General features: G+C 35.5%; 1 protein-coding gene across 3 annotated transcripts in view; it reads right to left on the reverse strand.

The window, feature by feature from the left end:
* The window catches only part of edil3a (EGF-like repeats and discoidin I-like domains 3a), a 211,750-nt gene that overhangs the window by 72,353 nt on the left and 120,068 nt on the right, over positions 1-19,329 (reverse strand). For all 3 annotated transcript variants that reach the window (XM_073839789.1, XM_073839788.1, XM_073839787.1), the window contains one exon: positions 9,231-9,344. In XM_073839789.1, coding sequence (XP_073695890.1) covers positions 9,231-9,344 — 114 coding nt within the window. The remainder of the gene's footprint in view (positions 1-9,230; positions 9,345-19,329) is intronic.

The following is a 19,329-nucleotide window of genomic DNA, read 5'->3' on the forward strand; positions in this document are numbered from 1 at the left end:
TGACAAATACTTCCATCCATCCAACTATCCACCTATTTGTGGATCCATCCATCCATGCTTTAAATCAAAGAGCAATTGTGAATCATGTTTGTGATTCAAATTCAAGAACTGATTTGTAATTTAAAAGGCATGTTCAATGCAATTCTAAAGGGCTGCTTTAGTTTTGAATAAAGGAGAAGAATTTCTGTGAATAATAGGGCTGTGCAATTAATCACAATCACAAAAAAAATCGCGATTTAAGCACATGCGATTTCTAAACGTTGCGTTTGAAAGTTCAAGCTTGGTGAACTCTAACCTGCGAAATTGTATCACGTGACTTAAGTGTGACCAACAGGAGATCGATACGTCACAGCATGACCTCTAGTTGAATGAAAAGAACCTTAAATTTAAACATTTAAAACTGCAGCACTGTGGTAAAGTGTAGTAGATTGTGTGTTTTTACATGTAAATGTATTATTAGTGTCATGTGCTGAATTTAACTTTTTAAAAAGACGCTGCAGAGCATGACGTCATATCACGACCGTTGCAGCAGCATCCGAGGGAATTTCGCATGCTCAAAGTCTAGTGTGACCGCGGCTTAAAGGTCCACTGAAGTGCCTTGAAACATGCAGTGTTATTCTATGTGGTGACGTACTTTTAACTGAAACAAAAACATATCGCCCAGCCCCGCCCACTTATTTTGAATAGCCAATAGCGTTCCATTTATATCTGCTCGGGCCAGAGCCGTTAAGCTCGATAAAGCTGCATTTGTAGCTTATGACAGCCACAGACTAATAAATTAACCCACAGATTCAATATGAAACTCCTGCTAAAACAAAATAGTAATCATAATCATGCTGAGGCTGTGTAGTTCAATACATGCCGATCGCACATATGAGCGCATATGATCTGCTCCGTGTATTGCGTCTCTGTGTAGGGGGCGGGACATTACGGACTCTAGAGAGCATTTGATTGGACAGAACGTTTGATGAGAAACTGAAGTGCACGGTGATATCATCAAAATCGTTGATTCATATTGGCGGAAGTGACGAGACTGTAAGTTTTGAATGCCCATATCTTGTAAACGCGAATTTTGTCGTTGTTTTGAAGCACACTAGCTCATAGATAATCTTAAGGCTAATATATTCATACTAAAAGCCAAAAAACTTTAATTTTGATTTCAGGGGGACTTTAAGGCTGCGATTTTATCCTGCATGTTCCGTTTGCCTCTGTATGTGTGAATGGCAGAGACGCGTTTTTTTTTTTTTTTTACTACATGCATACTGAAGCACACGTGAAGCTCCCTCTAATTTTTGGCATTTGCATCTCACATGAACAGATAAACTCAATCTCCAAAGCTGCTGTAAGTGTCACTTTTACTGTTTCATTTGAGAAAACTAGCATCATATCATACTGTGCACACAGAAACTTCACGGCAACCTGTCAAAATAAAAGTACGGTTTAACATGAAACAGATCAATATTAGTCTTGTATTACTTTTGTACAGTATAATGTACAAAACATACATAAAACAATATATATATATATATATATATATATATATATATATATATATATATATATATATATATATATATATGTATGATAAAAAATAAATATTACAACAAGATTAACCACTTAATTGTAGAAATTGTAGAAAAAAACACTACAATTATTATTTAAACATTTTAAACTGAATATAATGTTTCTTCCATGTATTGATTTTAACAGTAAACTTCTGTTTGTTTGCCAAAAATTAAAAGGGTTTATTTTTCATTTCATTAAAAATAAATAAATGTTTATGCTTTTTGATTATCGGAAAAACTAAAGCACATAAGAATTTCTACAAAAAAAAAAAAAAAAAAAAGATTGTAGAGCCCTCAAAATGTTAAAATAGAGAGTTTTGGACTTATTTTTCCACTGAAATGAATGTTTTCGTTATTACACAAAGTAGGCTAAAGTACCGGGAAAAAAGTAACATGGCTAATTTATTTTATGTTGTCTGTTTTAAAGAAAATTTTACAACAGTTTTGTTTATTAAACTTAATACTATGTTATTTCATTGTGAAATGTTTTGTTATGCACTTCTTGTGCACTGAATACATTTAGAATGTATGTATGTTGCTTGTTTGAAAAAGCAAAAACAGTTGCCAAAATCGCAAATAAAATCGCAATCGCAATATTCGTTCAAAAAAATCGCAATATGATTATTTTGTCCATATTGCACAGCCCTAGTGAATAATAAGATTAAAAATAAGATCTGTGAATCATACAGTATGGGCTATTTTTATGACACATTCTGATGTGGCTTTGAAAGCTTCATAGTTACAATCACTATTCTTTCATCTCTTGTCCATCTCCTTTGGTGTCCCATGAATGAACAATTAAAGATTAGTGACAAAAAACATACTGGAAAAAAATAATACATAACCACTGGGTTAGTCCTATGAACACTGATACACAACAATCAGTTTGGCTTACATTTTGTGAAGCATTAGGACTACTGGCAGCATAAGGACAACTGGCAGCAGAGATATTCTGTCTATCATTGTATGAGCATCAATGGATCCCTCTCTTTCAGATTTTCTCTCTGGCGGCGTTGTGACTTGAGATGACACAAGGCATGGTGTGTGATCTACCATCTTGAATGAGTTGCCTGCCAGCCACCCACCGCAGCAGCAGCAGCGTGAAGCTCTTCTATACTGACCTTCCAGCATACATCAGCAGCCCAACAGACAGTGGCCATCACTAATGATACAGCCACAGCGGCATGACAGCCAAATCCATTACTCAGCAGGCCTACTTATATAATCCATATATTGAGTTCAAGTCCACCTCAATCTTTAGTGCTGGTGCTAATGAGGAAGAACTGGGAAGTTAGCTCCTCCTTATCAAGATTAAAAGCTATACAGCCACAAGCACAAAACCAGAAAACAGTTTTGATCATTCATAAATATGTTCAATACATGAGTTACATGTTAAAGCATGATTATGAAAAGTTGAAGCAGAACTTAACCTCTAACATTGGAGCTTGTGAAACTAAAAGTAAAGCTGACAGTCATTATAGAAGTACATCAAAGTGCTCTTAAAAATGCACATTTATTATGTGATTTCCATTTGTAGCAGGTAAAGATTGCACTACTGACTGTAATGTCCCGCTGTGCTTTCTGTTAAATCAACAATGTCTCAATTTATTCCAATTTGCCACTGCCAATTTGGAACATCTATATTCCATTTATTGCAACTAGCAAGTTCTTTGAATACTGGAATTTCCATCTGTTACTTTTATTGAAAATACAAGTCCTTTGACAAAAATATGAGGTCTTCAGAACTTCATTTCAAATCTTTATATCTCTCTGCATGAGGTAAAGCAAGAACATGAGTCTTCACACTTAATATTTTCTCGTTTTTAAGATTTGCCATTTTAATCAGATTGGCTCCTTGCTAGACTTGTTTTTTTCTTTTCTTTTTTTTCTTTTTCCTTACACTCTCAACACATACAAAGACAAGTGTTCCTGTATACACGTGTTGAGTTTTCAAAGTTTCCTAACAGCCTAAATAAAGATTTGTCCTGGGCTCACTAAAGTCCTCTATAATGTTATAGTCCACTTATTAAGCCTGTGGAAAAAGGCACCCATCCATAAACATTTTGTCTCATGCCCCATGCATTTTAGTGACGGCTCTGTCTTCATGCATTCACTGGCACTCTATACTGACTAATGGTTGGACAGAAAATAAATGTTTATGAAGCTGAAGGAGCTCCTTCTGGAATAAATAAGCTGCCAAATATTGATTTCAAAACTGATGAAAATGATGGATGTTCTCTCAAGAGATGGATTCTCTGACTGTGCCGTTGTCCACAAGAAACTTTCATTCAGTTCAGCTTTTTTCTCCATTTCCATTGACAACTGTTTTCTGTGGAAGCCCGCTTCCACCACTGAATAAAAAATAAAAAAGGTTACCGCGACTTTTTATCTCACAATGCTTTTTTTTCGAGGAATTGCAAGACAAATATACAATTCTAAGAAATAAACTCACAATTCAGATTTTTTCTCGCAATCTCGCAATTCTAACTTTATAACTCACAATTGAGTTTAAATCTCACAATTTTTAATTTATAACTCACAATTGTGACTTTATATCACGTAATTCTGAGAAAAGAGTTTATATTATGCAATTCTTATAAAAAAGTCAGAATTGTGAGTTTTACATTAATTCTGACTATAATGTACAATAGTGATTTTATATCTCACAATTCTGACTTTATTACATCTTTTTTTTCTGAATAAAAAGGTTTCCTTTTGAACACATTTGTGTTGATGACTTGCCTATGCTAAAAATTTAACTCCATCTGAATTAATTATTTGAAGTTGCATTTTGAATATGTCTTTGAAAGACTATTTTGAAAATTTAAGATATGTTAATTAATTTGAGAAATGAGAAAGAAAGAAAGACAGAAAGAAAGAAAAAGAAAGAAAATAAATAAATAAATATACTGCTTATTTAATTTCACAGCCAATGAAATTAATGACTTTTGTAATTACCTTTTATTTTTGGTAACTTTGTTGGGAAGGAAAATTAAAGACTGAACCTCTTGAAAATGTAATTAAATGTCCCCATTTGAGTCTATTGATTCATTCTGTTTTAGCTTTTAACAAGTCTAGTTACTCAACATCTTTTAGTCATTTAAAACACTGAGCCACTGAGTACAACAGAGATGTAACCATCAATTTACAAAGTGTCTTTGTCAACATGGGGGCAGCCGCAAACATGCAAACATCCTGACAATATGTCAATTCAAGAAGGTAAGCAAGCACACAAGTAAATGTCAAAGCAAACTGTGGGAACATTTTTCTCATTGGGGAAAAAACTGCTGTCTGTGGTTACACAGAGGAATGTAATGCAGCACTGTATAAAGATTGGCCTTTTGATTTGACTCTGACAGCTCATCAAGATGACTTGTCATACAGTCTGAGATCCTTGTAGCATGATGACATGATATTGATATGCTGTGAGCTGCATGCGTTGTTATTTTAAATAGTGAGAAATCCTGCCATTAGTCAACTACACGTTTCATTGATATTCTGCTCATTCACTGCTACATGCACAAGGGACTTTGTTGTGCAAGAACACGCAGTCTGAATATGTGAGCAAATACAAGAATACAGTTCATCAAAAATTTGATCTGTAATTTACTGTATTAAGTCTCCAGGTTTAAAAAGCCACATTTTTTTTTTTTTTGAAATTTCAGTGAATTTCTAAATAAATAAAGACAATGACAATTATTGTGACTTATGTGTCCACATACTCTTTTTGAGCTTAGTGCAATTGTTTTTTACTGAATAGATTTATTTTATTATTATAGCAGCATTCCTAATCCAGAGAGAGAGAGAGAGAGAGAGAGAGAGAGAGAGAGAGAGAGAGAGGTACCTTAAACTTTCAACATGCAAATGATTTGCAGTTTGCCAGCTTGCCACACATAATAAAGCAAAGGAGGTGGCAGTGATTCAACATGACAAAAAGGTGAAATGAATAGAGCGCAACTGTCAGTCAGAGGACTGGAGGAATTTAGCAGCAATCGATTTTAGCAGTGTGGGAAGACGTGACTGAAGGCTTTCTGACAGGGCTTTGGTCAAACTCATTCTAGGAAGGTTGTGACACATCTTCCTGGGCTTGGTATGTAAGAGCATTTTTATTTCCTTTTTTAACATGGCTGCCAGTTTTTGTGTGTACTATTATAAGGGCTGTCAATCATTGAACATTTTTAATTGGATTTATGACATATGTTGATAGATCAAATTAATCATAGTTAATCCCACAAGTCATCTTCAGAAGAATTAAATCCTGAAATGAAGACAAATCATGCACAAATATTTGTTAATTTGTGTATTGTTGTCCACATATAAAAATAAAAAAATAAAATAATTGAAAATGACATTGCTGTGGCAGATGAAAGCATTCTATTCCATTTTGTTGGGCTCCATCCATCTTTTTTTAGCACGATATTACAATTGAAGAATTAATTGTGTTGTTTTTTAAATACATAATTAAGCACGCCAAATTAATCCAAAGTTATTTGAATTGTTTCCATTTACATATTTATTACTTGATTATTATTTTGGAAGCTGATATAAATTGCTGGCGTTTGAAGTAATAACTGTGAAAACTGAGGATAATAGAGGTGTTTGTCTCTATTTAATAAATGTCTTGAGATATCTCAAATAACCCTGAGAAAACTAATATCCCTTTTGATTCATGGCGATAAGGCATATCTAGTGTGAACAAATGACATTTTCTGTCTCTTGTCTCTCTCTCTCTCTGTGTGTTCTTCAGTCACACTCCATCTGTCTGCATCTTTCTCTTGGTCTCACTGGCCATTTACTCAAAAATAGCAGCAGCAATATAAATGATTTAGATAATGTAGCAAAAATGGTGATGAAAGGTGATGAAATGCTATTTCATCAAAGCGTTTGATCATACCTAAATCAAAGTGTTTCAGTCCTTTCATTCAGCTTATGTTAAAATATCAGCCTGGTACATCAGCGTTGACTACTGAAGTGTGGAGGGAAGGTTAAATGACATATGATTCCAGTTTGAATAGTATGAGATGTCTGATAGATCGAAAGTCACCACCTTGTCACTGCTGCTATTAAGGGAACAGCTCACCCAAAAATGAAATACTTACCCTCAGGCCACTCAAGATCTAGATGAGCTTGTTTCCCCATTGGAGAAACTCTAAACAGATTCAGAGACATTAAGCATTTCATCACTTGCTTATCAATGGATCCTCTGTAATGAATGGGTGCTGTTAGAATGAGATATGATGAAAACATCACAGTAACACACAATGAATAGACAGGACTCCAGTCTATCAATTAACGTCTTCTGAAATCAAAAGCTACATGTTTGTAAGAATTAAATCTAGCATCAAAGGATTAGTTCACATCCAGAAGAAACGTTTCCTCATAATTTACTCACCCGTCATCCAAGATGTTCATGTCTTTCTTTCTTCAGTCAAAAAGAAATTAAGGTTTGAGGAAAACATTTCAAGATTTTTCTCCATATAGTGGACTTCAATGGGGATCAGCATGCTGAAGGTTCTAATTGCAGCCTCAAAGGGCTCCACACAATCCCAGCTGAGGAATAAGGGTCTTATCTAGCGAAACGATTGGTCATTTTCTTAAAAAAATCTTGCACTAGCCTGACTTTATGCATTACGTAGTCACGTTAGAACGGTCACACATGACATAGACGGAAGTACCGACCCAGTGTTTACAAAGCAAATGTCTAAAAAAGTCAAACGCCCTTTACCCCCCCAAAAAAGAAAGTTGGGCAATTTTAAAGTTGAAGGAGAAAATGAGATGGAGTTTTTCACCTTACCCTGCCTTTTTGAACCAGAGCAGAGAGACAAAGAACCTTTCCAACGTGATTATGTAATGCGTAAAGTCCCACATGTGCATCTCAGAGTAAGTGCAAGATGAGAATTTGTGGTTAAAAAAGTCAAGTAGAAGTTCACTTCCAGAACAAAAATGTACAGATAATTTACTCACCCTTTTTCATCTAAAATGTTCCTGTCTTTCTTTCTTCAGTTGTAAAGAAATTATGTTTCTTGAGGATAAACATACATATAGTAGACTTCAACGGTGCCCCCAAGTTTGAACTTCCAAAATACAGTTTAAATGTAGCTTCAAAGGAAGAAGGGTCTTATCTAGTGAAACGATTGGCCATTTTTGAAACAAATTGACAATTTATATACTTTTTTGTAACCTCAAATGCTTGTCTTGTCTTGTCTCGTCTCTACGATGCGCATGCATAGTCTGTGTAATCCGGGTCAATATAGTTAAAAAAAAGTCGAAAAAGTCCCATCTTGTTTTCTTCTTCAACTTCAAAATTGCCCTACATCGCTGTATTCCCTTTTTTTGGTAAAGGACTTTTATCTTCTTTGCACGTTCACTATGTAAACACTGGGTCGGTACTTCTGCAGCAATTTAGGATGATTTTAAAGTTGGGGAAGAAAACAAGATGGGAGTTTTTCCGACATACCCTAACTGTATTGACCTGGAAAAAACGCAGAGTTCACGCAGACCTAGACAAGACGAGCGTTTGAGGTTAAAAAGTATATAAATTGTCAATTTGTTTGGAAAATGGCCGATCGTTTCACTAGAAAAGACCCTTCTTCCTTGGCTGGTATCGTTTAGAGCCATTTGAAGCCGTATTTAAACTGCATTTTGGAAGTTCAAACTTAGGGGCAGCATTGAAGTTCACTGTATGGAGATTCCTAAAATGTTTTCCTCAAGAGAACATAATTTCTTATCGACTGAAGAAAGAAAGAAAGACATGAACATATTGAATGAGAAGAGGGTGAGTGAATTATCTGTAAATTTTAGTTCTGGAAGTGAACTTCTCCTTTAATTTATTTTTGACTGAAGAAAGAAAGACATGAACATCTTGGATGACATGGGGGTAAGTAAATTATCAGGAATTTTTTAATACTGGAAGAGAAATATGCACAGATCAATGCTTTAATACTGTTTTTTTTTTCTTACAAACACACATCTTTTGATGTTAATCGATTGTCTGGAGTCATTTGGATAACTTGTGGTTTATTGTGATGTTTTTATCATCTGTTTGAACTCATTTTGATATGCCCATTGACTGCAGAGGATCTGTTGATGAGCAAGCGATGTTAAGTTTCTCCACATCTACATCTTAGATGCCCTAAGGGAAATACATTTTTATTTTCGACTGAACAATTCCTTTAGTTTCAAAGCATGCTTTGGCTTATTCCCTCATGAACCCATGATGGTATCCTTAAACGTCCAGGAAAATGTGAGTAAGCAATATATTTAGAGCATGCATAGTGGTCATGTTCCCAATGAACACTTCATCTTTTTATGGTTGTCAGGTCCCATGAAACACCTCGCCCCCTTTCGTTACATAACAGTATTCCCAAAGAACACTTCACCTTCTATTTTAATAGTTTATTTGCGGTTTATTTCAAATAAACCTCTCTCCAAGGCCTCACGCCACACCCACTGTGCCCGTCTCCATTCACCCTGACACAATGTGTCTTGTGTGTGGGTATAACTGTCTGTTCTCAGCTGTTCTTGCGTGCTTCTCCATGGACCCGGTGAAACAGATGCTCTGAACTGTCACAAAATTCACTTAATACAAAGCCCACTGGATGGACCGAGGGAGAAGAAATGGGACAGGGAAGGAAGCATCCATAAAAAACAAGAACATGTACTTACTGTACTGGCAGTTTCTTCCCATATATTCCCCTGGGCATTCACAGGAATAGTTCGCAACCAGATCTGTGCAGATCCCCCCATTTCTACAGGGTCTTCTTTCGCATTCATTAACATCTGCAGAAAAAAAGAAAAAAGGAATTGTCTAAATCAAGCTTAAAGGCAATTACTGGAACGTCTCTCATTCAAATTCACTGGTAGAGGCCGTTTATTGGGTTTGTACTGTTTGTTATTTTAGATTTGTTTCTCTTCTCACAGCTTAGAAAAACATCCCAGCCATGTAATCAAATTAGAGTGATTGAAAATGGTGACTATTGATGATAAAGCAATAACACCCCCTCGCTAGCAAATCCTTGATGAATTAAACATTTATAAACACAAAAGAGACAAAAGAGTACGACAAGAAATGAAAACTGTAGGAATGCACAAACACTTCTAATATTTACAAGACATAATTTTTTTTTAGATATTTGATTATTTGTCATTTAGAAAACTTTTTTGCAATTCTTTAACAACTTCATTTGACTTTTTTAGGCGCATGTGAGTACTGGATAAGGATTTTTCCATTACAAAAAATAACAGTTTTCTCTTTGAAATGCATTTTAACATGTAATTCATTCCTTTGCTGGCATAGCTACATTTTCAACAGCAATTTCTCCAGTCTTCAGTGTCATATGATCCCTTAGAAATCATTCCAATATGCTAATTTTACCATGAGTGACTGGTAACTCTGCAGGAACAACAAAGAGAAGTGGATGGTGGGATTTGGAAATGATCCAAACCGGATTCAAACTTGCTTCGCCCACACATAGGTCCAGGACCCACATCTTGTATATTCTAAAATTATATTCATAAAGTATACTTAAAAAGGACCAGCAGCACTGAAGCAACCTGAGGTTAGTATCAACACTGGTGAAATTAATTTCAATAAGCAATTTGTACCATTAACTTTCTGTTGAAGTGACTGTTTATTGTATATAGTTAAAGAAAACACCTGCCAAGAAAATCAATATAAATGTAAATGCCAATGTAAATTAATGTGAAATCCCACACAACTCCCTTGCTGAACAACGAACACTGCTTTGTTGGGAGTACATCCTTTTCTTTTAATAACACATGTTTACACTGACACATGATAAGCTACTAGACCTTTGCCTCAGCCCACATCATGAGCCTCTCCGAGTGTTTGAACAGTGATCTCCAACCTGCTTCTGAAAGAAACTGAAATCCAGACCGATCGAAGAAAAAAAAAGACGATAGAAAAGGATCTGTTTCAAGCCTTTCCAGGCTCACTGGTGATTGGGTGTCATCACTTTAGAGTCTACCGCAGTGCAAGACATTGAAATTCAACTCTATCATCCTGTGGTTTCACCACAAATTAGCCTGATGAAAAGCACACCTCTGTCTTTATTCCTCTGTGGTTAGACTAACAGGCTACAGACAGCCGCTTTCTGTGAAAGAGCAGTCACAATAATCCAGCAGTGTGGTCTAAGGAAGCCCTTAGCTCTCTAAGAACAAATGCCAGGAGACCAGATGCAATTCTGGCCAAAAAAGAAAGTTAGATTGTGTAACTTTTTGAATGTTAAAGTTCAATTATATTATCATTTGCTCACCCTCATTTTATTCCAAACCTGTATGATTTGTTTGGTATTTTGACATTTTGCAGTCTCTTTGCTCACACAAAAAATGTCAGTGGGGTTCAATGTTGTTTGCACCCCAACATTCTTCACAATATCCTGTTTTCTTTCTTTTTTCAGCTTTAAATCTGGCGACTATGTCTCCTGTTGCCTCATGGGATACAAAAGCATCTACTTGACAACTTGAAAATTATTTTATTAAACTGCAAGCACCTACTGTCACACTGCAAGTGCACTACATTTCCCCTTGGACAGATCTATACATAATATCTGTATTTAATATCTATTATGCAAAATTCACTTTTATATGGTTTATAAGTTGAATGATGTGTGTCCACAGTGTGTGTAAACAACTAGCATATAATGGTACAAATCCACCAACTCTTTTTTTAAATAATCCCTATAAATCAGAAGCAATGTCTGAAAATAAAGCAAGCCCCACTTATGACTAGTGGCGATTTGCCTTATTTGCAACAGCGCCCTGATTGAACTGTACATAATTCGCCATGTTTATATAATCACTATAGCTCCTATTTACATATTGTCTGCGCCACATAAAAATTGCAAATATTATTTTGGGTGTACAGATGAGACTCTCCAAAGAACTTCGGTATCTGAGCTACAGAGAACATGTGTGTATATATTATCATATATTACATACATGGAAATTTTTTTGCAAGACGCAAAATACGTACTAATGAGTACATATTACTGCAGTTTCCAACAGAAATAAATGGTAAAACAGTGAGCACTTGTAATCGTTTTTTTTTTTTTTTTTTACACAGTTATGATTACAGCTTCATATGTTTCGCTTTCCAGACCTGCTTGGTAGCTCAGCCAGAACAAAATTAGACTTAGGATGCGGAATCCTTGGGTACGAATCCCGTGAAAAACATGACTCACAATGAAAGTGCTGAAAGATGAGAAATCTAAAAACAAGCTAAAATGGCATGTTTGTGTTTTTATGTCACATTCGCTTTTGTTCATACTATCTGGTAGCCTGGCAAGCCAGACCCACATAAATGTAGGGTCTGGGCACTCTCCATAGACAGGGCTCAACCGGAGGGGTGGGATAAACGGTTGTCTTTCAAACTCCTCTCCACGCAATAGGATAGCGCTACAACCAATCAGAGACTTAGTCTGTCAGGTGACGTAGTCAGAGCGACGGAGATTTTTAACGAAAATCAGTGCACTGTGCAGTCTGTCAGCCAAATAATAGACATAGATGGGCACTAAACCTTTAAAAGTAAACAAAAACATGCACAGACAAATCCAAATTACACCCTGCTCTGATGTAGTATACGCAAATACCGGAAGGGGAAATCGGTGAAAAAGTCCAGGATGAGTTTGCGTTAGCAAACGTAATCTTTTAGCTTTAAATGGGTTTGAACAACCAGGATAAGCGCAAGTAATTACCATTTTGAATAGCCGCTATATCCACAATCTCTGTGCACTGTGTAAACAATGAGTGTCGTATACACGCCACAGATCGCTTCCGGTGTTTGCGTATTCTACACCACAGCGCGTTCACATGTAACGAGCTCCTGCTCAGGACAGATGGACGTGGCTGTGTATCCAAAGTAAAAAATTATATAAACGGACGGAACTTATGGTCGCAGGTCAGGCGTCATCATGTTAAGCCCGCCCACCGACTCGTGATTGGCCCGGTACATCTTGGATTTTTCGGAATTTTAAGTGAATTGAGAGTAACTAGACTGACCTTGGAAGCAAATGTAATTTGCTGCCGCTAGGGGCGCGTCTAGATTCTAGGCTAACTATCTGGTAGGTTTAGGTGTAATGCAGATGGTATGTTATTTTAAAACATCATGGAGCATTAGAGTTATAGCACCACTCAACGAACATTTCAAGTCAGAACTGCGGTAACAAAACCAACATTACATAAAACCTACAATATGTACATTTATCTGTTCTGGGGGGGAAAAAAATGAACACGCTTTTAGCGCCACTCAGTTTCACATTGAATATGTCACGAAACGTACATGGCGGTACACATTTTGCATCTTGGAAAAAAGTTCCCACAGGTACGTTTTCAACTTGAGATGTGGTTGCTTATGTCAGACTGCTTTGTAAACAAGGGTCAGTTCAACACAGGATTTGCACAGAAGCTGATTTCGAAAAGTGGGTCAACATCAGCTGTTCATGCTTAAACATCCTATCCAGAACAAGAAAGAATCGCCTTATATTTTCGGAATTTTTCCAAATTGTGTTTCTGTATGTGCTTGTTAGCAAGCAGTACAGCAATATGGCTGACCTATGTTAGTTTTATCTTGAAAACAATCACTGTCTGCCTATTTCATAAATTATTTCTTACATTCTGGCTGCGTGAGATTCTCCAGTTTGGTTGTTGATATGAAGTGTGAACTGCAATGGCTCCGCCCTCTTCTAAAAAGGTCCGGAAGCAGCAGCTCATTTGCATTTAAAAGCACACACACGAAAATGGCATGTTTTTGCTCACACCAAAAAAGAGGTAAATTTGACATGCTATAATAAAAGATCTGTGGGGTACTTTGAGCTGAAACTTCACAGACATATTCTGGGGACACCAGAGACTTATATTACATATTGTAAAAAGGGGGTACTTCTATATAAATTCTAATTGCTTTATTTTATCTTATACACTGTCGCTCAAAAGTTTGGAATCAGTAAGATTTTTAAAGACATTTCTTATGCTCATCAAGCATGCATTTATTTGATCAAAAGCACAGAAAAAAACCTGTAATATTGTGAAGTATTTTTTCAATTTAAAATAAGTGTTTTCTGTGTGAATATATTTAAAAATGTAATTTCTTCCTGTGATACAAAGCACCATTACACCAGTATTCAGTGTCACATGATCCTTCAGAAATCATTCTAATATGCTGATTTATTATCGTTATGCTGCTTAATATTTTTTTGGAACCTGTGATACTTTTTTTTCAGGATTCTTAGATCAATAAAAGTTTAAAAAGAACAGCATTTAAAAGTAGAAAAGTTTACACTACTGTTCAAAAGTTTGGGGTCAGTACATTTTATTATTTCTTTGAAAGAAATTAATACTTTATTCACTAAGAATGTGTTAAATTAATAAAAAGTGACAGCATAGATTTACATTGTTAGAAAATATTTATATTTTGAGTAAATACTATTCTTTGTAACTTGTTATTCTTTAAAGAATCCTGAAAAAAGAATCACAGGTTTCAAAAAAATATTTGGCTGTTTCCAACATTGATAATTCTAACAATAAATCAGCATATTAGAATGATTTCTGAAGGACTTAAGACTGGAGTAACAGCTAATGAAAATTCAGCTTTGCATCACTGGAATAAACTATATTTTAAAGTATATATATATATAAAAAACATTATTTTATATTGTAATAACATTTTGCAATATTACAGTTTTTCTGTATTTTTGATCAAATAAATGCAGCATTGATGAGCATAAGAGACTTCTATAAAAAACAAGTCTTTTGAGCGGCAGTGTATATGACATATTTTTGAAAAATGCATAGTAGGAAAATACACTTTTCAAGCGGGTAGACACTGTCTTTGCATTTCTTTTCTGTGATGCTAGTGGTTTACAAAGGTTTGCGTCAAAGGTGGTTAGACCTCGTTTGAACTAAACTTTTCCATGGTAAACCATCAAAACTACACTGGAGCAAACCATTCAATAAGTAAATGTGTGTTGTGTGTTGATGTGTTTGAAGACATGTTCTGTGGAAATAAGCCTTAATGGTGATCCTGAAAGATTTCACAGAACTGAATAAATTCGCAAAGGCAGAAAACGTTATAAGCAGCCATCACAGAGCTGAAGGACTTAGCTTTGATGTTTGGAGGATAAGCTTCCATTCAACAGCAGCCTTGATTTTGCTTAACTTATCTGGCCTTAATAAATCAAAGACATCAAATCCTGCTGGTATTTTCGGACATTGAATGCATATGTAAAATAGATCCCTAAATCCCTAGATATTTTTTTTCTGATCTAGGTTTTGGCGTAAGATTAATTCATCCTTCGAACAAAGTCAGTGCCAATGCTCATGTAACTCCAAAACACAAAAACTACAGTGCAATAGATTACACATTGCACAAAACAAATTACTTTTGAGTACTGCAGGTTTCACACTTGATATCAGTTTGTCTTAAACACACAAATTCTGTACCACTTGTAATGGAACAAAACAAAACCCACAACAATTACTTCATTACTTCAAACATCTTAATGACCATGCAACTTCAAATTAGAAAACTATGCTCCAAGCACTCCTCTCCGAACAAGTGCTTTATTAGCATGGGTGCACAAACAAGCCCTTGTCAGACATAGTGCCATCGTCATAGCGGGAGATTGTCACAATCACAAGGATTATGTTTTAATTAATTCAAGTGAGAGAGGCTTAACGCTCTCATTAACGATCATTAACTTGACAAACAAAGACCTGAGAGCACACTGCTGACAATGACAAGGGCAAATTATCATTAAGTTAATAGCTACTTCAAAATCAAAATTAGCCGCTAATGTTTGCTTTTATATTTCACAAATCTGTTGATTCGTTAAAGGGAACATATCATTAGGAATCAAAATTTCCTTCATCTTTATACAGTAGATTAGAGTTCAGTCTACTATGAAAACATACTGTTACTCAAAGAACTTCCTTGCAGGATGAAAACTGAGCTGCAGAAACATCTCATTATGAAATTCTTGGCTTTCTGATATCAGAAACCAGAAACATTAACATATAACTACTAAGTTTAAACATCAACACAGCTTTTTTTGAGGCTCAGAAATGTGTTCTACCAAGTGAGGTGATAGAGAGAACGTATGATAGATGGGTTTTTGTTAATCCTTAACTCTTTCCACACCAATATTTCCAACACATTGCATCCCACCATTGACAAGTTATTCCAGCAATCTGTGGAAAGAAGATCTGTGTAACCAATAGGAGTGGATTGAAGTTGTTTATGCACAAGCAAGCTAACAAGATCACCAAACATTTATCAGCATTAAATCAAAACCTCCTGATATTGAAGAGAAAATTGACACCTACGAAAGGTTATATGAGTGTGAAACCTTTGGAGTTGATCTCCAATAATTTATGTTTAAGCATGATTCTGAATTTGACTCTGACACAGTATTTGACCAAAAAGCAGTTTCCTTAGCCTTTAGGTTAAAATGCTTTTAGATAGACCTTACCCACATTAAAGTGTTGATAAAAAAAGAATGAATGAAGCAAGAATAAATATATTTTTGTTTTGTTTAAAAACAGAGGCTCGTAGTTGATCCATGATACGTACCAGGAACCACTGTTTGACACTTGGATTATTTATTATTTGCACACCAATTTACACATTAAAAGCATTCAAGCGCTAGAAGAGACGAAAGAGAACTCGATTCTTTACAAACACTCTTGACTCGTCTTTTCACATCTTCTGGTGTTTGAACAGACACATAAATAATTATGTCAAAATGCCCATCTCGACAATCATTCTCGTAAACACAGTCAGTTATTTTTTACCAGAGATGGACATTTGAGTTAGTGACATTTTTAGCGAGCCATTAAATGACTTGAGACTCGGACTCCAGGTTAAAGACTTCAGACTTGACTCGGACTCCAGGTTAAAGACTTGTGAACATCTCTGTTTATTACATTAACAAAAATAGAAAGAGATTTGATGTGTATTATTATATTTGATCCATGCAGTCACTCGTAAAGGGACAGCAGCCTAAATGTGGTCCTGTGTATATTTGACAACTGATGTTAATCAACAACAAAACACAGCTTTATCAAAGAATAATCTAAATGTAATTTATACAGTGAACATTATGCAGTGTTATTTTTTACACTTAATCATTACATGTCTGTACCTGAATACTACTGTCAGACCTTTTTTATGTAACGGTTATATTGTATTTATCAATGCTTGTAATTTGTGTATTTGTTTTTTACTGACTGCCCACTTTCTAAGTTAGGCTAGTAGTTTTTGCTGTGGTATCATTAGTAAACAGCAGTTAACTACATTACACTACACTTCTACACAATTTATTAATCTTAGTTAATGTTAATTACAGCATTTACTAATGCATTATTAAAATCACAAGTTGTGTTTGTTAACATTAGTTAATGCATTGTGAACTAACATGAACAAACAATGAACAACTGTATTTTTATTAACCAACATTAACAAAGATGAATAAATTGGGTAATAAATGTATTCTTCACGTTACTTAATACATTAACTAATGCTAGCAAATTAAACCTTACTGTATAAATATAAATAGAGAATATATTAAACAAAAGAACAGAGCCTCTTAGTGGTTCAGCGGATCACAAAACTCAGTTTAGATCATATTGCAGTTTTGGGTAATAGATCGGATCATTTTCCGGAACAGTTAATGCGTTAAGTAACATGAACAATACATTTATTACACATTTATTACACATCTTTTTTAGAGTTAGTTAATAATAATACAGCTGTTCATTGTTTGTTCATGTTAGTTCACAGTGAATTAACTAATGTTAACAAGCACAACTTGTGATTTTAATATTGCATTTGTAAATGCTGAAATTAGCATTAACTAAATGCTGTAGAACAGTGGTTCCCAACCACGTTCCTGGAGGCCCCTCAACACTGCACATTTTGCATCTCTCCTTTGTCTGACACACTAATTTCAGGTCTTGGAGCCTCTACTAATGAGCTGATGATCTGAATCAGGTGTATTTGATTAAGGTGACATGGAAAACATGCAGTGTTGGGGGGCCTCCAGGATCGTGTTTGGAAACCACTGCTGTAGAAGTATTGTTTATTTTTAGTTCATGTTAACTAATGAACCATATTGTAAAGTGTTACCAAATATTCCGGGGTCATGAAAGATTGTTGAATATAATCAAAGCAGGCTTTGGAAACATTTTACCAAACTCATTATTCCTGGTTGTGTGTGGCACTTTCTGCTCTGCACATTCTTCTTAAAAAATGGATAAAGTTTGATAAAGTTCACAAACTGGTGAATTTATCTCTGATAACTTTTCAGACTTACCAATATAGTAAATGAGTGTTTTCAGAGCTCACAGGCCTGAGTGAATATGAATCTCTGTCTCTTTAGTTCAATTCAAATCATGACAGAAGTGTTCAGTGACCACAAAATACACTCATTTAACCTTTCAATGGCAAAACATCTTCAAAAACACTCAAATTATGGTACTTTCTTTCTTAGAAGAAAGTATTAAAAGCTTTATCATTCGCTCAAATGAACGTGAGAGCGTGGGCTGTGGTGATGGTGCGTCGCAGTGCGGTTTGCACTGAACATTCATTGTAATTTGCTACAATTAGACCTTGCACCTGCAGTAGGCATTTAATGACAGAAGCGCCTCAGCTCCTTCTCTATTGGAAGAACTCCTGCTCTTTGTTCCATTGTGTTCACAGAAGCATTTGGGACAAATAGATAGATGATCAGGTAGCATTTGGCACGTCAAGTGAACATGGAGACAAATCCAACCTGGCAAGAGTGGAGGTCCTTTTGAGATGGTGCAGCCACCCTGGATTGAAAGGCAGCTTAAGGAGCGAGACTTTATATCAGTGAGGGGCAATTAAATCTGTTGTGTGCGTGTGTGAGTGTGAGATTGTCAGCGAGAGAGTGTATGTGTGTGTGCGTACGCTTGTCAGGGTGCGTGCGAGTGAGCGGGAGAGAGAGGATTACCTCAGGGGAAGAGTAGCTAATCCACACAGTCGGGGAGACACAGACACTGAGAGGCTCAAGGTCAGGTAAACAAAACTCTGCCATACCTGACATCAAGATCCCTCAACTAGAAGCCATCAGAGTCAATGAACTCCTGCTCCCTGACCAAAGACTCTTGTGTGAGCTGTGCTATACTGAGGCATGAGGAATACTGAATGAAATATGATTATAAATATTATAAAACTCACCCTGTTTCAGAATGCATGTAAACTCTAATCATACAGAATAACATGAAGATGTAATTCCTTAAGGAAAACCTCATAAATTTCACATGTGAGTGCTCTAATTACACGAGCACATGTGTGAACCTGGTAAATTCATGTTTTTCTGCTAGAGGTTTGGGAGACCCGACGGGCTTGAAAACATACTTAATATTTAAACATCAGGGTGATTCTATCTAATAACTGATCAATTCTATTTTTTTTCCCCTCTAAAATTTTAAAAGGCCTTTAAAAATTAGTGCCTCGGAAAGGAAATACAACACATTTTTATGTGCATTTTCCCTATCTTGTAGCTCAGGACTTTCATATTTATCTGGCCTCCAGAAAATTTTTATTAGCATTATTTATTTTTAAAAATAAAACTTGCATAAAATGCAATAAATGACCATAATTAAATGCAATGAATTTTCACTTTTTGCTCTTATGCATGTGTGTTTATTTGATCAAAAATACAGAAAGAAAAAAAATATTGTGGTTAATTATTACAATGTAAAAATATGTTTTTATACTAATATA

This window comes from Garra rufa, chromosome 5 (assembly GCF_049309525.1).
Source record: "Garra rufa chromosome 5, GarRuf1.0, whole genome shotgun sequence".
NCBI lineage: Eukaryota > Metazoa > Chordata > Actinopteri > Cypriniformes > Cyprinidae > Garra > Garra rufa.